This window comes from Typha latifolia, chromosome 1 (assembly GCF_019914945.1).
Source record: "Typha latifolia isolate L0001 chromosome 1, TyphaL0001v2, whole genome shotgun sequence".
NCBI lineage: Eukaryota > Viridiplantae > Streptophyta > Magnoliopsida > Poales > Typhaceae > Typha > Typha latifolia.
This window is the reverse complement of record NC_133086.1, coordinates 17382705-17407972: the sequence shown is the minus strand read 5'-3', so window position 1 is coordinate 17407972 and position 25268 is coordinate 17382705. Positions and strand designations below refer to the sequence as shown.

Sequence of the window (25268 nt, the reverse complement as noted above, 5' to 3'; positions counted from 1 at the left end):
TCAGGCTTATTCAATTGAGTCACAATTATAATCCGATAAGACTCAATTTATATTTATTAATATATATTACCATAAATAATATATAAATATAATTAGGCTAGTTTGATTTGATTTTATAAATAATATGCATTGATATTTTAAACTACGAAAACATCGAAACATCAAATAATTATTTTACGCTTAATTTTTCTTTCTGTTTTTCCTCTAAAATGAACAAAAACTATATTTTTTATAAGACCTAAATTAATCACCTGATATTAACATATTTCACAAAAAAAATCTATAAGATACTTAACAGAATAGGCATTTGGAGAAATGTTTTTTTTTAATAATTAAGAGGATCAATCTGTAAATGGGCAGCAATTTAGTTTTGAGAGTCCCAAGTCTAATTATTAAAAAAAATCATAATTTTATTATGGTTCTGTTTTATTGAAAATTAAAGCATAGTATTTCCATAAAAAATAAAATCTCTGTCAACAAATTAATCTAACAAATAAAATTATAATATTCAGTTTCCAAAATTACTAAGGGCTGAAAACAAGCTATCCACTTCTTAAGTTTTAGGATTAAAAAAAATTATATTTATTTCTTAATATTTAGAAATACCCAAAATAAAAGTTTTTCCCCCAAAAATTATATTGATAAAAGAAAAGGAGAAAAACGCTACTGAAGAGAAGCGGGATAAGAAGCGCAAAGTTCGCTGGCTACAGTCTTCCATATATAAACCCCTTTACCCTTCGTATTCATTTGATAATTAGATTCGAAAGAGCTCTCAGTACTTCGTGGATGCTACGGAGCTGAGAAGAAGGTGATCTCAGAGACTCGAACCCTCCTTATCCTTCTCCGTTAACTTCGAGGTACTAAAATTTCGTCACCTGTTCTCCATCAGCGACCCTTGACCAAAATTTAAGGTTGAACAATGAAAAGGAGAAAATACTGATATTTTTCTTGTAGATGCTTAGCAAATCCCTTATTTCCACCAAATGCTTGCTTCGATTTCAGTTTTCGTAATGCTATTCTGAGTTGGCTAATTAATGTTCGGTTTCAATTTTCACTGCAGTGGGGTTATTCCTGAAGTTCCCATATTTGGACCTTGCACTTATTCACGAATTTCCCATGTGTGACTTTGAGTAGGATGGGTTCTCTGAGATTTTCTGCTGCACAAGATATTTTTGAATCAAAAAGATGCAATTTTTATGGGAATTCCTTTCTTTCCGGAGTGGATCTTGCTAGTTCTAATTCATGGGTATCGTCTATTAACATCGGATATGTGGTAGATTGGAAAAAGGAAGTAAGAAGGGATGTTAAATGCTGTGGATTAGGGGTTGATTCTAGAAAAGAGGAGCATTTGTTGGAATCTATTTGGGGTATTCAGTTGTCTACTGCAGTTGGCATCAATAGGTGGAGTACCAACCCTAAAGTTCGGTTAAAGAACACCAAAGTTCATGGTTTAGAAGGCATTGGAGAATCCCAATTGATAACTGATTTAGTTAAGAAATCTCAAACAAGTCATGCTGGTCATGCATCTTTGTTGGATCCGAGCATGACTTGGAATAAGTCTGTTCCAAATATGGTGAATCTCCATGATACAAGTCTCAAGAACAGTGGTGATAAAAGGACTGAAAGAAAGATATGGAAACGACTTTTGAGTAGTAAGAAGTCGGCAAGACGCGAAGTTTCAAAGCCTATTCTTACTAAAAAGGCACGGGCATTTGAGTTTGCAAGAAATGATCATGAAGTAGAATTTGATTTATCTGCTATCAGCTCTAGTTCTAGCATGGAGCAGTGTAATTTTGTTTTAAAGCGCCTTGAGAAGAAAAATGATGAGAAGACAATCAACTTTTTCGAGTGGATGAGGAGTAACGGAAAGCTTAAGGAGAATACTGATGCTTATCACATAGTCCTTCGAGCAGTTGCCAGGAAAGAGGATTGGTCTAGAGCCAAATCATTACTTGAAGAAATGACTGTTCAGTCGGCATGTGAATTGAATGTTCAAGTATTTAACTCTCTCATATATGTTTGTGCCAAAAGAGGAATTGTTTGGTGGGGAACAAAGTGGTTTCAGATGATGCTAGAAAGAGGAGTGCAGCCTAATATTGCTACTATTGGCATGCTTATGGGTCTTTACCAAAAGAGAAGCTGTCTTCGGCAAGCTGAGTGTGTCTTCTCCACCATGAGAAGATGCAAACTTAAGTGCGTTAGTGCTTACTCTGCAATGATCACAATTTATACACGTTTGAGATTGTATGCTAAGTCAGAGGAGACCATCAATCTGATGAAAAAGGATGAAGTGCTTCCAAATGTAGAAAATTGGTTGGTTCAACTTAATGCTTACAGCCAACAGGGTAAACTAGAGGAGGCTGAATTGGTTATGAAGTCAATGTTACAGGCAGGAATTTCCCCAAATATTGTTGCGTACAACACATTGATCACTGGACATGGAAAGATGTCTAACACTGAGGCAGCAAAAAGTATATTTCAAAGTCTTCATCTTGTTGGCTTGGTACCAGATGAAACTACTTATAGATCAATGATTGAGGGTTTTGGTAGAGTGAACAATTATGTGGAGGCATTGTTTTACTATCAGGAACTCAAGAGATTGGGGTTTCAACCAAGCTCGTCAAACTTTTACACAATGATCAACTTACAAGCAAGGTATGGAGATGAAGAAGGGGCTATTCAAACTCTTAAAGACATGAGGGCAGCAGGCTGTCAGTGTTCTTCAATAGTTGGTAGCCTTCTTCAGGCATATGAACGGGTCGGAAGGTTAGATAATGTTCTTCCTACTCTAGAAGCTTCCTTTTATGAGGACATTTTGCTTGATCCTACTTCCTGTTCTATTTTAGTAATGGCGTATATTCAGAATTCTTTGTTGGATGATGCTTTACAAGTTTTACGTGATAAGAGGTGGGAAGATTCTGATTTTGAAGACAACCTATACCATCTTTTGATATGTTCTTGCAAGGAGGCAGGTTCTTATGAGAATGCTGTCAAGATCTATGATCAGATGCCAAGATCTGAAATGCAGATAAATCTCCATATCACAAGCTCCATGATTGATGTTTTCAGTGCCATGGACAGATTTACTGATGCTGAAAATCTGTACCTTAAGCTGAAATCATCAGGGTCCACATTGGATATGATTGCATACAGTATTTTTGTGAGGATGTATATCAAAGCTGGCCGGTTAAAAGATGCTTGTTTAGTTTTGGACATGATGGAAAAACAGAAAGACATTGTTCCAGATACTTATCTTTTTCGTGATATGCTCCGCACATACCAACGATGTGGTATGCTTGAGAAGCTGTCAAATGTCTACTACTGGATACTCAAGACTGGGATTAAGTGGGATGAGGCCATGTATAACTGCATTATAAACTGTTGCGGGCGTGCCTTACCTGTGGATGAACTCTCTAGACTTTTTGATGAGATGATTCACCATGGATATTCTGCTAACACTATTACCTTAAATGTGATGCTAGATGTATATGGTAAGGCCGGACTGTTAAAGAAGGCTAGGAAGGTATTTTGGATGGCTCGCAAACAGGGATTGGCAGACATTATTTCGTACAATACAATTATAGCAGCATATGGACAAAGCAAGGACTTTAAGAGCATGCGATCTCTCATCCAAAGAATGCAGCAAGCTGGATATCCTATATCACTTGAAGCATACAATTGTATGCTTGATGCATATGGTAAGGAAGACCAATTAGAGGAGTTTAATCATGTATTGCAGAACATGAAGGAAGCAAAATGTGATTCTGACCATTATACATATAATATTATGATCAATATTTATGGAAAGAAGGGATGGATTGAAGAGGTTGCTAATGTGCTTGCGGAATTAAAAGATCGCGGCCTCGAACCTGATCTGTACAGTTACAATACCTTGATCAAGGCATATGGTGTAGCTGGAATGGCTGAAGAGGCTGTCAATGTAGTGCAGGAGATGAGAATTAGAAGGATAAATCCTGATCGAGTAACATATACTAACCTCATTGCTGCTCTCCAAAGGAACGAAAACTTTCTAGAAGCTGTTAAGTGGTCTCTCTGGATGAAGCAGATGGATGTCCGCGCTGAAAATACTCCAGCGACTGTGTGAGTGTTAGGCCACCAATTGATGGACTGTAGCTTAGGCTTTCCTGCTTCCCAGTTCTTTCAATACTCCAAACATGATGGCAAGCAGATATCTTCATAAGCATTACAGAATTTATTGGCCAAGCTCATCAAATTGTTTGATAATATTTGTATATTTATCATATATTTCACGTGAAACTACAATGATTCGGAAAACTTGATCTTCCTTCTCTTCATGAATTTTACTATACTTATGATTCTAAATAAGTTATACGCCTTACCATGTTCATGTCTCTACCTCTCTTTGTAGAGTCTCTTTTATGTTTTTCTTTAGGGGGCATATTCGCTACTGAATTGTATTCGCTATAGAATCATGTTTTGCCATCATTTTATTTTTTTAATTTTTGCAAGATTGCATCATGAGCAGCCATAATCTCCACAATTTTTTTACCTCAGAAAGAGGGTAAACGACGGAAGCCAAGAGTTTAATTAATAGAAGTAGAAGATAAACTTATTTTTTCTCCATCTCTTGTAGGGTTGTAAAAGACCCCGCGATTGAGCAAGCCTCTTTGGCTTGGCTTAATATTAATTTCGAGTGTAGCTTGAGATTCTAGCTTAGCTCAACTCAAGCCAAGCGGGACAGAGCATGAGCTGTTTGAGAGCCTATTTTTAAGTCGAAATCAAGTTGAGTAGACTAAGCCGAAGTCAAAACTAAGCTTAGAACTAAGTTATTTTCGAGTCAAGCTAATCTAAACCTATTATTCAAGCCAAGCCAAATTGGAGCCGGCTTACTTAACTCGAAATTTAATAAACCTAAAATAAAATTTAAACTTGGCTCAGCTGAACCCGAGCTCCAGCAGCTCATTTATTTGAGACCAAATTTTCATCTAACTACCTACCAAAAGTCTTTCACCAAAGGTTTCCTGGTATATAACTCCCACGTGTGAATATGAAGTCAATGTTAGCCGACTTTGTCCTGGTTATCGTACCGAATAGTGAATGCCTTCCCCAGAACACCCCTTCCTCAGTTCCTTGGTTTTGCACCAAGACTATAAGTCTATAATAAACATCTCCCAATATTAAGTCCTCACGTGGGGTGGCGAACGAGGATTTGGTGAGTTCACACCATCTCTTCTCATAACACAAGTCAACTCCCCCCCCTCTTCCTCACACATGGACTCCTCGGAAACCCAAAATCTCATCGAGAAGCCGGCGTCAGGTCCGGCGCCGGGTATCTCCGCCGAGCCGTCGAAGGACCACGAGAAGCCGAGTCGGCCGTTGAGGATAATCTTGGAGCCATTCCAATGGATTGCAATGCTTTGCAGGGAGCTGAACGCAAGCTTTGTGTTTGGGATTGTGTTGGTCTACGGATTGAGCCAAGGCTTCGCTGGATCATTCTTTAGGGTGGTCTCGGATTACTACTGGAAGGATGTACAAAAGGTGCAGCCATCTGCCGTGCAGATGTTTGTGGGGTTCTATTACATCCCTTGGGTGATGAAGCCAGTTTGGGGAGTCCTCACCGATGTTATCCCCATCTATGGTTTCCGTCGTCGACCCTACTTTATTGTTTCAGGTAAAATTTCAGTGTTATTTTGATTATAAAATGTGTAGTGATTCCTATTGAAAAAGAAAGAAAAAATTATCAGGTATACTGGGAGCCATCGCGGCGCTTACAGTCTCATCGGTCACCGGCCTACCGGTGGTGCTCGCTCTCCTCTGCTTCATCGGCATGACGGCGGCCGTGGCCATCGCCGACGTGACGATCGACGCGTGCATCGCGAGGAATAGTATCGAGAAGCCGCATCTCGCACCGGACATGCAGACCCTTTGCGGCGCCGTCTCCTCTCTCGGCGCCCTCATCGGCTTCTCCACCAGTGGGGTCTTCGTCCGCGATCTCGGGGCTCAGGTCAGACTCATCGATCAATGTGACCGTCCGAATTTTGTGTTGATGTTGCTGTCAACTAATTTTTTGGGTAGGTTTGGTTTAATCAATGTAGGGAGCATTGGGGATCATGGCAATGCCTGCGGTGTTGCTTGTTCTGCTCGGGTTTGTGATCTATGAGCTGAGAACGAATCATTACTCCGAGAAGCAAAAGGTGAGTGCATCCATTAATCTTGCAATTTTCTTATCTAAGATGCCGTTGATCCATAAATATAAGAGAAATAGTGGGTTATAGTTGGCTTATATTTGCAATTATAACCTCAATTTTTTTACTTTTGGTAGGTAGCACTTCATATTATCTAGTTTGATTCCTTGTAGAACAATTTGTGGGGCCTAATTTTTCTCATTCTTAGGCAGTGTTCAACAAATTGAGTTGAAATGGATGAGTCAGCTGGTCGGCCTAAATTTCATTTTGAATGATGTTCATGTCTTGAGATGTTTTTGATGGCAGGATCTTTTTCCGAACTCTGAGAATAAAATTGTAGATATAAAATAACAATATTCACCATTTTCTCTGGTGTTATGCAGTTTTGTCCGATCTAGACTAATAGTCATCAAAAGTGTTTTCGGATACATTTTGAAGCACCACAAGCATTACTAACTCAAAGCCTCTAAGATACCCCTTGAAGGATGGAAACTCATACAGAAGTATGCCGTCTAGCCAGCATTATACATTATTGATTCATGGTATGATTGGACTAGAGATGATGATAATTAACAAATTGGTCTCTGATTCTAAAACAAGTCAATTTTGGATCTTTTTCTTCTTTGACCCTTTCTCAACATCATACTCCCGTGGGCTTGATAGCCAATTTGAATAAGACCATCTTCAAACCCATGACTCAGCCAGTATGTGGAACAGAGTGAATATGTAAATTGTCAAAGTAACATCATCTGCACTGTTGGTAGGACGAGGACCAAACATTCAGTTTTCAACTTGCATTTTTTTTTCTATGTACCAGTGATCATCTGTATCTTCTTTTCTTTCTTTGCAGGTCTGGGAGAAGGTGGGCGTTGCGGTGAGGGGGATGGGAAGGACGATAAGATATCCGGCAGTGTGGAAGCCTTCCTTGTATATGTTCCTGTCTTTGGCCCTCAGCATCAGCACTCATGAGGGGCAGTTCTACTGGTATACTAATCCGACAGCTGGTCCAGCATTTACTCAGGTAAAGAAAAGAAAATCTATTATCTTGGCAATTGTCCAATAATGATGTTTAGTATACTTCATGCCCTCACCAAAGATTATGGAACAATTTCTCTGAGTCTAATAGATTAACACTCCTCTTTTGGGCATTTATGTTTTAGAATAAATTTGTTATTTGCTTGACCATTTTGAATTTTAAAGGACTAAAGCAGATAACTCCTGGTGAAAAATCAGATCTTGGAGAATAGTGTAGCTTTATTTGCCGAATATCCACTATTATCTGACATAGCACAAAAGTTGTTAAACGCAATGGAAGTCTTTTCACTGGTACAATATGCAGCTATCTCAAGTAAAAGAGCTAAAACTACAGTGTTCTTGAGAAATCTAAGCATCTACCGAGAAAATAATGAAAAGTAATAGATTGGTTGATAAATGAAAAAACTAATTAGTTTGTTTATGGATGAATTACATAAACTTCTCTGAGTAAAATCTTAGTTGTAGCAGTAAAGATAGCATCAAAACATGCTAAACCAGTGTGCTAGAAATACTTCTACACTATAATGGCACTTTATTACCATTTTGTACTAACCAACTTCTCTTAATACAGCAATTTGTAGGAATAATCTACGCCATTGGTGCAATGGCATCCATGGTAGGGGTCCTCATCTACCACAAGTTTCTGAAGAACCACCCGTTCAGAAGCCTACTCTTCTATGCTCAACTCCTTTATAGTGTTTCTGGAATGCTTGACCTCATCTTTGTTCTTCGATGGAACCTAAAACTTGGAATCCCTGACTATGTCTTCGTGATCCTGGAGGAGTGTTCCTCTAGAATTATAACACGAATCCGCTGGATGCCAATGATTGTCCTGAGCACTAAGTTGTGCCCTTTGGGTATCGAAGGCACCTTCTTTGCACTCCTCATGTGCATTGACAGCCTCGGATTATTGTCTTCAAAAACAGGAGGAGGAATCCTTCTCCATGTGTTCCATGTTACAAGGATCGATTTCAGGAATCTATGGCTAGTTGTGCTCATAAGGAACTTGTTGAGGTTTTCTACATTGTTTCTTATTTTTCTTGTGCCCAAAGGCAATCAAAGTGAAGCTTTGCTTCCACCTGATCTCCTGAAATCATCCAGTAGCAATCAGGAGAATGTGGAACTTGCAAAACTTAATGAGAGGGAGGAGGCATAAGGGGGGTCATTGTAGGTAATTGACAGCCACGTTTCAACACAATCACTGCTTTGCTAGCTTATGTGAAGATATTCTTTCATTAATACAGCAATACAGGTCTTATCAATTTTTGCACTTACCTGTACTTTAACAATGCTTAGAGTAATACTTACCGAAAATTGAATTCTGACTCTCCTTCCTGAAGCATTGTGTGTTCTAATAAGTCTCTTTCCTTTCTACTTCCCAACACTCCTATTCACTTATTATATTGCATTGTACCTTTTCAGTTTCTGTTACTAGTCCTGATAGTTTACATGTGTTTATTTTTCCTTTTTATTTCTTTTTAACGGTTTCGAACCAAAAATATATTTATACAACAAGAGCCCATCTGGGCATGAGCATGATCTCATTAGCTAGCATACATGTGGCTTATGGCAATTCAAATGACTTTTTGGCATTATTATTATGTAAGCTACGATTCAACTAATTGTAATAGTCTAAGAGGAAAGTTGCAAAAGATCGAGAAACTTCTCAGTGGAGTTTCAGAAAGCGCCAATGCTCCAAGATGATATTTATAAAGCAAAAATTGTTACATAAAATACAATCTTTTTAATGTGACAAAAATACTTTCATATTCTAAATTCGGGGGTTTGAGAAACCCACCAGACCGGGTAAGTGGATTCTTGTTCATTTATTACGGGTTAAATTGAATTCGGCTTGTATTAAGCCAGGCTTGAATGGGCTCAAATTGAACTTTATTATGGCTCAAATTAAGTTGGGCTTGAAATGAGTTCTGACTCCATTAAAGAGCTTGAAATGGCTCGGCTCGAAGTGTAGATCAGCAGAGCCTAAATTAGATTCTTAGGCTTGAAACTCATTTCGATAGGAGCTTGAGCAAAAGCATACTCTCTTTAAATATATAATTATGAAATGACAAAATTTTAGTCATCTTAAAAGTATACGTATAAGATTCATATTTACTCAAGCAATAGGATTATTAATATTATAAGAATATTATGATAATTTATATATATATTACATATCGAAACATAAATGATTTTATATAAATAAAAATTCAATTTGGGTAGCATTGATTTTAGGCATAACCAATGGATGGCAATTTGAAATTTATCGTATTTAAATCATAAGAGTTTAATCCTTCCGATGGGTAAGTGGATTCGGGTTCTTATCGAATTCGGGGTTAGGATTCGATTTCCCCTCCGCTACCTTTTACCTCTCTCTCCCCGCAGTCGTCTCCGACCGCGACTATCACTCGCTTCGCAATCCCAAGGGCTTGCTCTCGGCCGAATCCACTTCCGATTCCTCCTTCGCGCTATAGATTTTCGATCCAAAACCATGGTGAGCTCTCTCTTTCTCTCCCCCTGGTCGCCAAATTCTTGACTGTCTTTGCTTAAAGGACTAGGGTTTCTCCTCGCCCCCTTCTGGTTTACTTTACACTGTTTTCGATTGCTTCCTTTTGCCGTATCTCTTTCTGCAATTTAACAGATTCCTCTGTTGATTCTTTTGTTCTGTTTACTATTTCGTTGTCGTTTGTTTTTCTTCGTCTGATTGGTTGTATTGCTCATAAAGAGAAAGGAACATGAAAGGGAGAAGATGATCAAGTAGCGAGCACTTTACAATGTTTTCGATTCCTGAAAGTGATGAGGTGCTGTTTATTAAATCTCCTCTCCATGAATCTGCTGGAAGTAATAAGATCTGCATTACTCATTCACTCTTTTCACTCTCTTTCCCCGTTGTGAAGCCTGATTCTTGTGATATACATGTTGATATAGAAGGATGGATGTGTAAATCATATATTGTCTGTTTCTGTTGGAAGAATTAATATTGGTAAGGTTTTCATAGTTGATTCACCTCTTTCTGTTCTTGGAGACTTCATCTTTTTTATCGTAACTGGAAGAATTCAGCGAGAAGTTCTTGGTTAAAGTTTCCAGTATTTTCTTTAGCTGACCCCAAATAGTTGGGGATAAATGCTTTACTTTTGTTGTTGTTGTTGTCATTGGCTGCTCTTTAATTTGTTTGCAGGATATTCTTTGGTGGTATTGCACAGTCTTTTACAAGCATGGAAAATTAAAATTTGAATACTGGCGTCTATAACTATCAGCTTAATTAATTTGCAGGATATTCTTTGGTGTTACACAATCTTTTACGAAATTAAAATCTGAATACAGGTATCAGAATTTTAGATGTGCGCCATTCTGTGATGGGAGCATCATATCTCTGAATGCCTATATTCCTAACTTAGGATGAAAAAGGCCTGTGCAAGATCTAATTGTTAGAAATGTTAGTCATGTTTGATTGGGCCAAATCTTTTATGCTGATCGACTGTCATTGTGCAGGCTAACAGGCACACCATTATTCTGATGCAAGCTTCTCAGAATAGGTCATCTAGAACATTCATGGATTATAATTCAATTAGTCAGTCTATGGATGGTATGTATTATCGGTCCTTGAATAAGCTTGTGCAATTCCAAGTTTGTTATTATTTTGATTTCTCCATCAGTTCATTGCAATATGTAAGTATTGCTAAGATGTCTTCATTAGAGGACTCTTAGCCTCATGGCATATAATTACTGTACTAAAACTTAAATAAGTTATGTTGAATTTTAGTTTTGAAAACCAGTGTAGAACTTTTGTCAGGAAAGCTATGGAAATCTTGAAATTTAGTCTTAATCCATCTTTATTGCTATTGGGAAGATCTTGTAATCTATCTTAAGTTATAATATTTCGACAGTCTATACTTTCTTGAATGAAAAGCCATACTAAAAAAATATGCATTTTATATAATGAATATATATGTATGTATAATGTTTTCATGTGCACGTAAATATTTGCTGCTTTGCTTGCTGCAAGATCCGTCGTTAGAGTTTGTGATCAATGAAAAACTATGTTTACATGATTACAAAGTAGATACTAATTTTACAATGCAACATATTGGAAACCATTTCTAGAGAAATGCTCGCCATGCTTGTTTGGTGCAAAAGCTTAAAGTGCACATTAAATATTGGGCTCTACTATTCATCTGGATTTCCAGCATTGGACAACATGAAAAGCTAGAAATTAAAATAGTCCTTGCATGGGCATATCTATGATAATGTCTTATGCATAGTTGCAGACTTACAGACTTAAGACCATGATGTTTCTCCAGAATTTTACCTCAAACATCAAGTCCTTCAAGTTCTAAGTGTGCCTTTGCCTTGGAATGCTCAATTCATCGCTGCAATATGCATTTGCTCTGGATAATATGGTTCATATTATCTTGACTGACAGGACAATATTGAGAAAACACCTTTTTCTCATCCTTCATTGGTTATACACTTTAGCCTGATTAGACTGCTCTGAGAATCTGCTGCCCAATCTGGGGTAGGTTACTTAAACAGATTTCAGCTTCCGTCTTGTTGCTCCTGTGTAAATCTGACAAAATCCAATAATTTTTGGTTCTCTATGCTATTTAAACTTATTGAATTTTACATTACAGTAGCCCATGTATAGAAAAATTGGATGGCTATGTCTTTCAGGTTTCCACTTTGCAGTGTTACGTGAAACGAGATATATTGATCTCTTGTGCGCACCTAAGTTTGGTATCTCGGAAAACACTTTCCAAGTCGAGAGAATCCTTTTTTAAACTTAAAGTGAACTTGTCAGGCATTTTGGCTGTTGTTCAAAGATTTTCTTTCTGACATCTTTGATTATTGTTTTTGTATTCAGAAGGGTGCTCTTTTGAATGACAGGAATTTGTGGGCTTTATGAAAGGAAGCTCAAGGATATTAATCCAACAATCAGGAATATAACCTATGACATCACTGATCTATACAACTTCATTGATGGCCTAGTTGATCTAAGTGCACTAGTGTGAGTATCCTTTATTATGACAGATATCTCATGATGCTGATATTGCAGTTTACAACTGAGAAATTCTTCCTGGCTCCGTTGCAGCTATGATCACTCAATTCAGGCTTTTCTGCCATATGACCGTCAATGGATCAAACAGCGTATGTTTCAACACCTGAAGAAACTGGCCCAACAGTAAATATCATGAGCAAGGACTCAATGTGGTAATGGGTGGTTCTAGTTGTGTACGGTATATATGGAGTTGTGTCTTGTATGGGGTTGTTAAGTTAAATAGCTCGGGCTTGAGTTGAATATGTTTGAACCTTACCAGGTGGTTGCTTATTGATATATGCAAGAACATATACACTGGGCATGTATTTGCAGCTTGTCATATTAAAAGAGAGGGTGAAGGCTTGAACAAGTTTGAGATGGCTGATTTAATAGTCAGATGGCGCAACTCTAACTCCTGATTATTGGAATTACATTTGGGCTAGAGATTTTATTCATGTTATCTCTTATTATAAATAGCTCGAGTAACATGCAAGTGCAATTTTCTCTTCCAACTTATTTTAATGAAGTGTTTATGCCACAAGTATCTGAATTTTTAACTTGCTTCTAGTTAGTCACTAAATTTCGGAAACATGAATCACCTTTTCTATAGCAGCCTGGAGGTTTTTCTTTCATTAAGAGAAGTAACGAACCCTGGATCATATTCCTTCAACATGACATCCTCTATTGCAGCAAGCAGAGCGTTAAGCATGTAGACATAATAAGTTGAGAAGCGTATCAACAATTATCAATTCTGTTTGCAGGGAATGTAGATATAGATGAGTTCTGCCAGTTTTGTTTCACCCGACATGTCTAATTAATTCCATAGATATGTGCTTCCGATCAATCTGTACCAGGTTTACTTGAATATTTGGAGTACATGCAGAGGACATTAATATTCTTCAGTTTAAAACATTATACGGATAGAAAATACAGCAGGCGTCGATCTCAAGCATCTTAACAGAGTAAGCAGATTTCTCTCAAAAGAGAAAGGAAAAACAGAGAACAGATTCAGCCAGTGCAATGAGAAGCCACAGTAGCTAGAAGATCTCAATCATATACTTCAGCAACATTCAGTGGCATTGGCACATTTTAGCCAAAACCTTGATCAAACTGGGTAACTCATTTGTCATTAGGAACTATCACAAATCCAGCACTGACAAACATGCCTAGTGGCTGTCAAAATTTCTCTGGAAACTCAATTAAGTTTGTTTCTCTCTCACATCAAGGGATGTCATACAAGATGTCAAGAACCACATGCATTATCAAATAGATAAGAACTATGAAATAGGACTTAGTAACAAGATAGCAAATTGGCATCCAATGCTATGCTGTAAAACAAAGGCCTGTAACACGATTATTCTTCCATAAGCCTTTCCTCTGCCTGGGATTGAGAAACCTTGACTTTGATCTTTGGAAGAGTGAGTGAAGGTTCCTGCTGGAGGGCCATCGGTGCTTTGACCATGTGAATGCTCTGCTCCAACTCCTTAGCAGCTGCCTGCTGCTCAATGGCCTTCTTACCTTTCATCCTGTAAATTCCCAAAATTCATTAGACATTGTCCATAAACGAAACCAAAATTTGATATCATCTCAAGGAGGAAAAAAGAAACAGTTGCCGTGCTTCTGAGGTAGAAATATCACCTTTGTGCATGATGCCTGGCCTCTCTAGCGACTCTAACTTTATCGATCTTCTTTATGGCCTTCAATGTGTTCTCAGTTATATTTCTGTTATATCTCTCTGGCCTGTTCCTCTTCCTCTCAAACTCAAATGTTGCGTCCTTGTGACAAATAGCACTCACATAATTATATACTCTATAAATGTTTGTGGATGTACCAAGATGACAAAAGAGCTAATTAGCCACATACCTGTGTCATGTCCTTCCCACGCAGACGCCTATATGCCTTTGTCCATTTCACTTTACGAGGATTTCTCTTCATTTTGAAGTTCTTGTGGCATTTTGACCGACAAAACCGAAAAATCTACAAAAAGACAATTGGTCACATATTCTGCTGCGCGGACACAAACAAAAACTATTAGCGTATAAAAGGAGAAGAAAATGATCAACTTATATCATTACCTGAACAAGATGCCAGTCTTAACTGACTGAAGAAGCTTAGCCTTTCATACAATAGAAAATCCCCCTAAACTGTAATACCAGAAATTACTCGCGGCATGTTCGAATGTTGTGTATTAGGATTAAGATCTCTATGGGAGAAGAGAGACCTAACTCAATGGTTTCAATCTTATCTTGGAGGAACTTTTTGATGCATCTTGTTCTCATTAAGATTCAATCCTTTGACAATCTTAATATGGTAGTAATCAAATTGAAATGGTTCATCTTCAGCAGGTAGGTAATCTTGCAATTAAAATCATTAGACAATGGAAGGGAATGGTGGCTTGGCAGCAAAGGTTTAAGTCAAGAGAAAAACAGAAAATAAGTGGCATCTGTCCAGGTATCACCAGTACATAGAATCTGGCTGGTTCGGAGGACTAAAGATGACTGTAGAAAAGTAGGATTGAAGAGGGATTTACAATGACAAAAAGGTGGGAGAATGCGGTGCTTGAAGGATAGGAAAGGTGAGTACTCAAGGAAGAAGATCAGACCATATCTGAAGAGGAAAAGAAGAGATAGATGAGATGTCTTCTGCAAATAATTTATGGATATTTGTTGATCTAAGGGTTTTGCCTCTGACAATTGCCAGGAATATACGAGAAATCCCTGATGAGCTCACAAAACACTTGGTGTTTTATGCATAGGAAAGGTGAGTACTCAAGGAAGAAGATCAGACCATATCTGAAGAGGAAAAGAGGAGATAGACGAGATGTCTTCTGCAAATAATTTATGGATATTTGTTGATCTAAGGGTTTTGCCTCTGACAAATGCCAGGAGTATATGAGAAATCCCTAATGAGCTCACAAAACACTAGGTGTTTTATGCATACAAAATAATACATTTATATTGCAACAACCAAATATCCATGAAGGACCATAATAAATCAACAAATAGAATTTTACTGGTATCTCATGTCCTACAGTGCAATTTCATTAATACATTCCTTAAATGATGCAAAGCAGCAAAAGAGAAAATTTGAAAGGGCAATCACTCTTTCAAAAAGAGAACAAAGAATAGTAATTCTAACTTACATGTGACATCAAACAAGGCCCAATGAGTAATTCTAACTTACATGCGTTAGGCATATAAAGAAACAAGTAATACCGAACAAACATATAACTGGGTCACATAGCCACTTGATTAGAGACCAGAAATACATACATGAAAAGCCCTATATGCGTTAGGCACATAAAGAAGCAAGTTATACCAAACAAACATATAACTAGATTACATAGCCACTTAATTAGAGACCAGAAAATACATACATGAAAAGCCTATATGGTTCAAAAACAACAAAAATCTCCGATACATATTGCCCATAAGATTGTCGAACATTTTCTACCACAAGTACTAGAAATATATTTCTATGACGAACTGGTCGAACCTTTGCATCATTTCTTACAAACTGAATCCCATGCCCCGGATAGATAGTTGAGGAACAAAACCAACACTTCTCTAACCTCATTGCCTCTCTGAGTCAGGAGCAATTATAACCTGAAATAAGAAGGCAGTGACCAAATTATCAAGCAACTGTACCCACATCACAAACATTGAGCAATTAAAGTTAGCAGTGTTCTTATCAGACAATTAATTTACAGTAAATCCGTGAATCAGCACAAATGAGATAACAAAAATAAGAGGAGCAACCTAGAATCCATGAGAGATGATAGAAAAGAAAAATAGAATCTTTCAACTCCTACTCATTTAGAACAAATATTTTATCCAGCCCTCACTAATCTGTCACAAGTTAGGGTATCCGAAGTAGAAACTTGTTCAGAATGAGGGTTGAAACAAATTGGATAGTGTTCGACCCACATCCACATCCATATTTTGGGTCCAGATTCAGATATAAATATTAGACAAATGGCAAACTATAAAACCATATTGTGATTTAATGATGCGAACACAAATTGGATATGGTCAAAACTTAAATGGATACAAATATGAAACATATAAGGATCGGATCTTATCCCGATACAAATCTGAACCAGATCTTTCAATAACATATATACCATAAAAGAAAAAAAAAACTCACAAAATCAACTGCTCAATTCACTGCAGGAACAAATCAATAGTATTTACTAAAACAAGTAAATGGTGAACAAGAACAAGAAATCACTATTAAATAGTGAGCAAACACAAGATATCATTACTTAGAGACAACACCTGCATCGTCAGTTTTTCTCTGGCTCTAAAACTTGATGACTACCAACTTCCTCCATTGGACCTTTCATGGAGCAATCATTAACAGATACCAGAGCAAAGCTCTTCAGTTCGCCAAATTCAGAATGAGTCAGGTCCTGTTGTACCAGTTTACAATTCATATTGATTGCTGGAGAGCTCAAGAATAGTCAGATCTTGCTGTACTAACAAAAAACTTATCACTCTTTTCCAGAAACAAGTATTTACATATGCCTTTACTGTCCTCTTTGGTATTCTTGTACAAAAACTCCTATAGGATGTTGAGACAAGCCCAGTAATTGCCTCTAGAGGTTTGATTCTAATATAAAAAAAAATTGCATCACAGATAGTGAAGTTTCAGAACTTGATTATGGAAACTGATAACCTAACTAGAAGGACAAAAAATGTAATTCTTTGCAGCTCAGTCAATATGAGAGTAATTCTTTGAGCTCTTAAGTTCAGTCAATGTGAAATCTCAAAAAGATAAGCAATGCCATGCACTAATATACTTACATCGTTGACCTCCTAGTTACTAGTGTGCAGTCTTCAATAGATGAACTATATTTATCCAGATTTATTTTAGCATAATACTGGTTAGCCATAATCCCTAAATCTTAATCGACAATCTTGTCATGTTGCCCTATCTCATATTCTATTACTATGATCTATTAATATCCTGTTACAATGTAAATTTAATAATAATGCCAGTATTAGATCCATATGTGCAATCCACCTAACATGACATGTCACTAAGCAATCCAGTTTCCAAGAATATCCTTAAAAAGTAATATATACATCACAAACTAAAGAAATTTCCCCCTTGAAAATCATATTGATTACGTTGTACAATGGTTATCCATTCATACTAGAAAAGATAAAAGAGTACCCTCAAAAAGAACCAATGTAGAGTTTTAGTAATTCATATACAACTCAGATGGAAAAGATTCTTCATTGTGCAAACAGGAACAACCATCACCCTATGCCGAGATGCTCAACAGCAATTTTTTGTTCCTACATATTCCAATTGGAAACTCATGTGCTCAAACAGGACAATGATACCGGTGAATTTAGCGTTCTGTTACGTCTCATACTAGGAAGACATCCATTTTTTACTTCCAGAGGTTTCTCCCATCTAGAATTCTTGACAAAAGATGAACATATAACTTGAGGAAAAGCAAAAGACAGGCAAGGTAAAAGGAAGATTCACTATTCCGTATCTATTCGTAAACAAGGAAATAATTAAAGCCTCCTCTTTCTCCACCCAAAAGATAAAACCCACTTAAGAAATCATCAAATATACCACCAAGAATTTCAAGTAAAATAGATACAGAAAAATTGTACATAGTGGGAGACAACTGACAAGAGAGATACAGCAGGTTTAAAAAAATAAAGATGGAACTATATCATACTGTAGCATCTAGCAAGTGTTAAATAACGCTAATACTTTGGAACATGACCCAAATCACCGAAGCACCAAAAGGAACGCTAATATCTTGAGTAAATTGGAAAATAAGATATGGGGAAATTGGGGAAAAGAGAAGAAGAATACCTGTTTTGGAGGCGGAGAGTCGTCGGAGATAGATGGAGGCGACGTCCGGCGGGTGAAGAATGAAGAGGGAGAGATAGAGAGTTGTCGGAGAGAGTGAAGGAGAGAGAACAGACGGGTAGGTTTTTATGGGCGGAGGCGGCTTATGAGGACGGAGCGAGGGAGAGGGATGGTGATGGGTTAGGGTAGGGTTAGCGAAGTTAAATTGTTAATGGGTCGGGTCGGATCGGATAGATGGGTTTCGGGGTCTAGTTATGTATCGTATGCTGGTAAATGGATATATGCTATCTATTTTCGGATCCAACAAAATTAGCTATACCCTTATCAGTATCTATATCTATATTGTTAATGGGTAGCGGATCTGTTTTCACTTTTCACCCCTACTTAGTCTAGATTGTTAATGGGTCGCATTGGGTCGGATAGATGGGTTTGTGTTATTAATTAGTACTTACTAACTATTTATTTTCAGGTAAATGAATATTTGCTATTCGTATCTCACGAATTTACCTATAATTCTATCTAAATCCAATTATTTTTTTACTTGTTTTTGTATCGTCGAGAGGAGCAATTTTTGCACCGGTATATGTCCGATTCCGGTACAAATACGAGTCAAGTTAAAGTTAATTCAACTCGTTTTCATTCTTATTTATAATGTCCATGAGAGAGAGAGAGAGAGAGCACTTGATCCTCAATGAAGATGATTCATGATGGGGCGAAAGAACCTAATCTACTGTAACTTTTGCCAACTCAGCAAATCACTGTCTCAATTAATCACTACACTAATATGCTAGAAAACTGTCACAAAGAATAATTAAAAATTCGCTCTCCTAAACAAATGATTTATATATAATATTTTAATATATCGGCATAGCATTCTTTCTCAGTTCATTTATCTTTATAATAAATAGCTCTTTTGACGGTGAATTATAAATCTGTGAAGAAAAGAAATTTAATCGCTTTTTTAACATATTGGTTTAGTGATTAATTGAGTTAAAATTATTGTCTGAGACAGCAATTTACTAAGCTAATAAAAATTATATTAGCTTTGAAAATAATTTGAACAATCTTATACTGCAAAACTTATTTATTTTCCATGTAGCAGTACCTTTGGTCAAAAGCTCAACTATTAAACATCAAATATATCAGTTTGTATGGCGTGAAATTTGTGTAAGATGAAGATGATGAGAACCAACTGCCTGCTTCCACATTCATATGTATCCATACGTACAAAAAGAGACATCTGATTATTGCTCTAACATAATCTTTACATTAACTTCCTTTTTTCTTTCAATAGGGTGGGAAATCACCTAGCCTCATTTTCAGAATCCTCCGATATATTGAACAAGAACTGAGGGAACGAGGCAATACGAGGAAGGTGCATCAATAGATCTCCAAAAGATTCTGTTCTAGATACTGGAGGTGGCGGAGCATCATGGCCAGAATTTTTATCTAGTTGCAAGTCAGGATCATCATCTGAGCTCTCCAAGTCAGCATCTCCGGCCATATCGTCACTGTTCTTTGTTTGTGGGTCTTGGGTCACAGGAGTGTCCTTGTGAATCAGACAGCAGAGGGAATTGACCCTTGCCATGAGGGATTTTTCATCAGAGGCAGACGAGGCTTGGGTATCACTGAGAAGGTACTGGGCAACATCTTCTAATATTTCTTTTGTCGGCAAAGCTTTTAATCTAGGCAAAGATGGACTGCCTGATGCCATCTGCTCAGAAATGCAACTTCCTATGTGGTTTACCAAATCATCCACAGACATGGATCCACGAAGCCCAGGGACTTTCAGCTGATCCCACCAGTTATTGCAGTTCTTCATATCTTCTGTTCCACAGGTACCATTGTTGTTGATGGCTTGAGTATCGGATATTGAAACCACACCTGGTGCAGAAAAAATAATATTAGAGTGGGATTACTGGCAAGAATATTAACATCAAGCAATCAAAAGAGAATAGTAGGCTAAACTAGTTTTTCTCCCCATTTAGAATGAATTTCACATTTTACCATTGGCAAGAACAAAGTACAGAATCTGTCATTTCGTAATTATAAAACATTAAAACTATTATTTCATACTTAAAATAATAGTCATTGTCTACCTATAAATATGCATTACATATTTACAAGCAAGCATTGTGTGCGAATAGATATGCATTTGCATACCTACTAAGCTGCACTGCTTATGTAAAAGTAAGTATTATGATTATATAGACGTGCATTACTGTTTTATAGTTACGCATTGTGCAGATAAAAGTATACATTGTAAAACAAAGCTCACAAAATGAACACATTTTTAGAGGTGAAGATTAAAATTAATAATATTATTTCGGTGTACTACATCTATCAACTCCAAAGAATATTTTGATCAATTACCTAAAATATCCTCGATCTACACTCCTTAAACTAGAATAAGGAATACTTTAATTTGAATTTTATGTCAAATCACAAGTATTTCCCACTACCAAGGGTAGTTGCATGAAGTCACAAAAGAAAGAAAATAATGACATCTTATTTTTACTTTTAGTTTAAATTTGTCTCACTAAACATAATTATTACACTACTATTCTAGTTTACAATCAAACACCCTATTTTTCTAAATCAGATTAGAGATATTATTTTTAAGAGTAAAATAATAAGAATAACTAAACTAGATTTCCTCACAACCAGCAACCAAACTCCACCTAAGAGAACAAAACAAAAAATATATTAAAAAGATCCAAAATTACACACCAAATCGAACCTTCAAGATAAGCCGTGCCCATAATCACAGTTGCTTATGGAAAGAGAAGGACATTGGATATATCAAAATATAATAAACCGAACAATAATAAGGGAGCAAACAAAAAACTTTAGAAGGTAGGTAGTGAATCAATTACTATCTTTTATGTATGCCAGCAGCCAGCAGCCAGCAGCCAGCAGGTGAAAGCAAAGAAACTTAAAAATGATATAAGTTCAGTAATGCATTAATGGCCAACTACAAACTGATATTATTTTTTTTATAAAAAAAAACTTTAACATGACAAATTTCATACAAAAAATTATCAGAATTTGCAAAATGAAAGGCCATACCTAGCTGCTAAATATGCTGGTATTACATAAGCAAATACCATCCTTCCTTATAATCTTAAGATGCCATTGGCTGGGTTATTTCAGTCCAAGGATAAGAATTGGAAAGCTGATCCTTATTGAGAATACGCATCGACGGCAAAAAGGTGTTCTTTCATTGTAGTGTCCCTTATCCCTGGTAATGATTAATGGGTGGTGAAGTTTGATTGGGCACTTAGACAACAAGATAACTTAAAAAGTAGTTCCCAAGTGCCAAATGCCCCTGTAGTGTATGTGGCATACTCCAAGTCTAAAGAAGCGCCATTATCTTACTCAAATATATTTCATTCCATTTGAGGACCAATTTCTGTTGCATATTTGGTTATTCATAAAATAAGGTACATATTACAATATTACTTCAACTCACTGTGTCCACTCGTGTCTTATTTCTTAACTGCAATATTATCTATCTTATTTTCTAATTCTTGATTTGATCAGATATTGTTTTCTGACAGTTTAGAACTTGGAAGGCATCACTTATATGGAAGTAAGCCAGTAAGATTTATTACCCTGTACTCCACAGAATCACAGAAACAACCTCTAGACATGGTGATAATTTTGTTTACTTATTGCCTCTTCATACATTGGGATCACTGGGACCCTCTCTGGATCTATGCATTATTTTGCTTTAAATTGTCAAGTTAACAGCATGGTTCTTTTAACTTTTTATTATTAATTCCCATTGGCAAGTTATGCTTCCTGCGAAGGCTCATGCCTGTGCATAAGAGTTGTACTTATCATCTATAGTATCCTCCATACTTTTAGTTTTATCGCTCAAATGGTATTGCATGTGGGTAATATATTCTACCCTAGAGAATAAGAGGACGAAAAACTAGAGGTAAGCAATTCCAGCACCTCAATGGATTAATGCCCTGGAGATATAAAGCTACAACAAAGAAGAGAACTTCTGAAAATTCTCAACCTGGATTTTCAGTAAACCTTGTAAGAATTTGCCGTATTTGGTGGGACAGGTAGGAATTGACCCTCTTATCCAGCCTTTGTTACTAGGAAACTGGATCTAAAAGGATAGTAATGTGCAAAATATGGTGTTTGATGAAACATTTGTGAATCAAGCAGACATAACAGTCATTTACCTGATCTTGGTGAACAAGTTGCTTCAGAGACAAATTTCGGCGTCCTTCCAACAGAACCCTTCACTTTACTCTTGGTGGATATTGATGAAGCAGCAGATGATGAAGTAAGATCACTGAATCCTGAGAAGGAGGGTACGTAATCATCTTTCTGGTCACTAAAATCATGGCCTTGTGTTGGTTCAGGTTGATCCTCCTCAGATACAGAGCCACGAGGTTCAAAATATGGGGACTTTAATACTACATCTGCTTGTTGGCTCAAAAAGTTTAAATGTGGATCACACTGAACAAGTTTTTCAAAATTCTTGCGTAGCAAGATACGCGGACCCTGTAGAAAATGCCTCCTGCAAAAAAAGTTTGGGAAAATTTAGAAATGTAGGTGAAAAGAGAAAAATAAGAGTAGACACACTATGGCACCAGCACAAACAGAATTTCTAGCATCTCATGAAGATGAGGAAATAGCAGATTTTAGGATAAGGATATTATTACAAAAAATTATTGGATAATAAATGGTGTTGAAGAGATAGTAAATAAGAAATAAGCTATTGGATGGCTCCTACGAACATTGGGAAAAAAGAAAAGAAGAGAGAAAATCGATGGAAAAGTAACATGCATATCCAGTGATGAACTGTCTTCTCATTCATAGATACTAATCTCTACCACCATTTACCAACACGCACCAAGTTGTTAAAGAAAACAACAGAACAGAGTGGGAGACTATCATCATCCATCTCAATATATTCATTAAAGGTACCAAATATTATTCATTGTGCTTTCAACTCCACATGCAAATAGAATTTGACAATTTGTTAGCTTCTAGTGGTATCTAGAACAATTAGTCCTACCTGTGTATGCTTGCTTGGCCACCAGTAAAATCTGTACTAGCCTGCCATATTGTGTGCTTCCTAGGCAGAGGATCAGTCTCTCTGAAGAAAAGAGGTGGCCTTGCCAACTAAGCAAAATAAGCAGAGTGCTGGTTAAATAGCAAAACAAAGGAGGAACTCAGAATTATGTACTGCCATTATTGATGTTACCACTATATCCAGGGTTCCAGGCCCCTTCTCAGGAAAGGTTGCCTTGAGAGCTGTAATTTCTGACCACTGGATTTCAATTTTGCTCTTCAGACCACCGGCAAGAATTTCCCAAACAAGCTTTTGCTTTGCAAAATAGAATTTTGCAACTAAATCAACTTCATATCTTGATACACACTGTTCACCAAAGGAATTCAGTTAATCTTTCCTTTATAAACAACTTGAGAAAGACACTATAGGTTAAAAGTTTTCCTGCCAGACCCCCAATATTCTACAGCATGAGATTGGCCTTCCATTATACCATTAATCAATGACAATGCACAAGATTCTAGATAATCCAGTCAATTCAACATGTATAAATGGTCACACTGTTATAACTAACAGTGTTATATCTATGATTAAACTACCACATGAATGTTAATAACAACCTTGACATAGTACATTTGATTACAATGGATAAACTATCGCATTTATCCGCTAAATAAAGAGCACATTGACATTTAAGAGAGCCACATACCCTTAACTACAGAGGAAACAAAGGCGATCCTTTCATCAAGGTCTCATATTTCAGTCAAAACAAGGATTCCTTACCTCCCAATTCCCAATCCTCAATATATCTGCAGCAAAATTTGAAGCTTTCAACCTGTCAGTAGAGCCAGAAACAGCAGTGGATATAATTTCTTTCTTCTTTCCAGACTCAGAAATTCCAGTGCTCGTTATGCATGATGCATTTGAAGAACTTGTTTCGGAAAGACTCTTCTGAATCAAATCCAGCAATGACGGGCTTTTTCGGAGCCGTAGACCCAATGGGCTAGGTTCATCGAGTATATTATTATACGTTTCCTGTAAATAACCAAACTCTAAACTTTGAGTTCCATTTCTAGTGTACAGTCAACACAAATCCAATCACTAGTAGTACGAATTAAAATCTAAATAATAATGAAGTGCAAACTCTACGACAATTTTTTCACCTAAAATATTTATTATTCCGCTCAAGATCGAGAAACTTTTCACCCTTAGAGGACTACTAGTTGTTCTGAACCCAAATCTAATATCGGATTAAGAAGAAAAACCTTTTTAACAGTACAGGAGCGGCATGATCCAAGATCAAGAACTTGAAAGATCTCAACATTCATCAGGATGCGAAAATCCCAAGATTGGAGAGAGAAAGATTAGAAGGATTTACTTGTTGAGGAGCAGTTGGCTTCGATCTCTTATTGGAAGGGCCATGCTCCTCATCCAATGGATCCTCTACCTCCACTTTCACCTCCACCGTCTCTGGCGCGGCCGGATTCGGCATTTTTACCATCAGATCACCAGCAGGAAAGCCCTAGAGGGCGACACACACTGATCCACCAGCTTCCTTCCCGCCTTCTGGAGAAGAATCGAAGAAAACCCCAACCCTAACCCCAGATATATCGAACTTGTAAAGTTGTAGATCGAAACTGGAGGTAAAGGAAGAAGAATCGAGCTGTAGAAGGAGGCGATCAGAGGGAATCCGCGAGGTGGAGACTGGAGAGGAAGCTTTCGGTTTTGGAGAAGGGAATAAAATAACAAGAATTTGGTGCATTGAGTAGCACCAAATCTTACGTGGAATTTTTTATTTGAAAATTGAGGAAGAAGACGCCGTTTACGGAGATTATGGATAATACTATGATTCCTACGTGTCATCTTCCGATGCCATTTCTTCACAAGTAAAAAATATATATTATTAAATATTAATCCCAACATGGATAAAGGAATCAAACTCATAACGTTCTGTTATGAAGATAAAAACTCAATCACTAGAGTATATTAGTCGGCCTTATCCTTAATATTATAGCACAATTTTATTGTTACTGATGAATTATAATCTTAACAATTATCCAAGAAAAAGGAAGGAAGGAATCGGAATCTTCTTATACATTGTAAGTTAAAATAAGATCATCTTAAACCGGCATAAACAAGGACTTAAAGCTGGCGGCCC

General features: G+C 37.0%; 5 protein-coding genes across 8 annotated transcripts; 3 read left to right on the top strand and 2 right to left on the bottom strand.

Annotated features, from left to right (window-relative positions):
• The first annotated feature begins 724 nt into the window (after window positions 1-724).
• Window positions 725-4296, top strand: LOC140790651 (pentatricopeptide repeat-containing protein At4g30825, chloroplastic). The gene is made up of 2 exons (XM_073140822.1): window positions 725-857; window positions 1061-4296. Exon 2 carries the CDS (start codon window positions 1136-1138, stop codon window positions 4103-4105), a length of 2970 nt encoding a protein of 989 aa, XP_072996923.1. The 5' UTR covers window positions 725-857; window positions 1061-1135; the 3' UTR covers window positions 4106-4296.
• An 819-nt stretch (window positions 4297-5115) lies between these two features.
• On the top strand, window positions 5116-8541 carry LOC140790656 (probable folate-biopterin transporter 6). Its single transcript, XM_073140836.1, has 5 exons — window positions 5116-5653; window positions 5727-5986; window positions 6078-6176; window positions 7018-7188; window positions 7774-8541. The coding sequence occupies exons 1-5, from the start codon at window positions 5254-5256 to the stop codon at window positions 8356-8358; spliced, it is 1515 nt and encodes a 504-aa protein (XP_072996937.1). The 5' UTR covers window positions 5116-5253; the 3' UTR covers window positions 8359-8541.
• A 990-nt stretch (window positions 8542-9531) lies between these two features.
• On the top strand, window positions 9532-12607 carry LOC140790661 (enhancer of rudimentary homolog). 2 transcript variants are annotated; one of them, XM_073140849.1, is made up of 5 exons: window positions 9590-9696; window positions 9928-10003; window positions 10695-10788; window positions 12087-12207; window positions 12292-12607. In XM_073140849.1, the coding sequence occupies exons 2-5, from the start codon at window positions 9977-9979 to the stop codon at window positions 12383-12385; spliced, it is 336 nt and encodes a 111-aa protein (XP_072996950.1). In that variant the 5' UTR covers window positions 9590-9696; window positions 9928-9976; the 3' UTR covers window positions 12386-12607. The 2 variants fall into 2 exon arrangements, with proteins under 2 accessions (XP_072996958.1, XP_072996950.1); XM_073140857.1 differs by lacking the exon at window positions 9928-10003 and having other exon boundaries at window positions 9532-9696.
• A 731-nt stretch (window positions 12608-13338) lies between these two features.
• Window positions 13339-18298, bottom strand: LOC140801610 (probable ribosome biogenesis protein RLP24). Of its 2 annotated transcripts, XM_073156805.1 has the most exons (6): window positions 18079-18236; window positions 16515-16648; window positions 15733-15842; window positions 14101-14214; window positions 13876-14012; window positions 13339-13763 (listed from the first exon to the last, which is right to left on the bottom strand). In XM_073156805.1, the coding sequence occupies exons 3-6, from the start codon at window positions 15811-15813 to the stop codon at window positions 13592-13594; spliced, it is 504 nt and encodes a 167-aa protein (XP_073012906.1). In that variant the 5' UTR covers window positions 15814-15842; window positions 16515-16648; window positions 18079-18236; the 3' UTR covers window positions 13339-13591. The 2 variants fall into 2 exon arrangements, with proteins under 2 accessions (XP_073012906.1, XP_073012897.1); XM_073156796.1 differs by lacking the exon at window positions 16515-16648 and having other exon boundaries at window positions 18079-18298.
• Window positions 18299-19254: 956 nt separating this feature from the next.
• LOC140794077 (uncharacterized) lies at window positions 19255-24868 on the bottom strand. 2 transcript variants are annotated; one of them, XM_073145920.1, is made up of 6 exons: window positions 24489-24868; window positions 23894-24145; window positions 23306-23479; window positions 23117-23223; window positions 22275-22615; window positions 19255-19959 (listed from the first exon to the last, which is right to left on the bottom strand). In XM_073145920.1, the coding sequence occupies exons 1-6, from the start codon at window positions 24609-24611 to the stop codon at window positions 19379-19381; spliced, it is 1578 nt and encodes a 525-aa protein (XP_073002021.1). In that variant the 5' UTR covers window positions 24612-24868; the 3' UTR covers window positions 19255-19378. The 2 variants fall into 2 exon arrangements, with proteins under 2 accessions (XP_073002021.1, XP_073002031.1); XM_073145930.1 differs by having other exon boundaries at window positions 24376-24857.
• Between the last annotated feature and the right edge of the window lie 400 nt (window positions 24869-25268).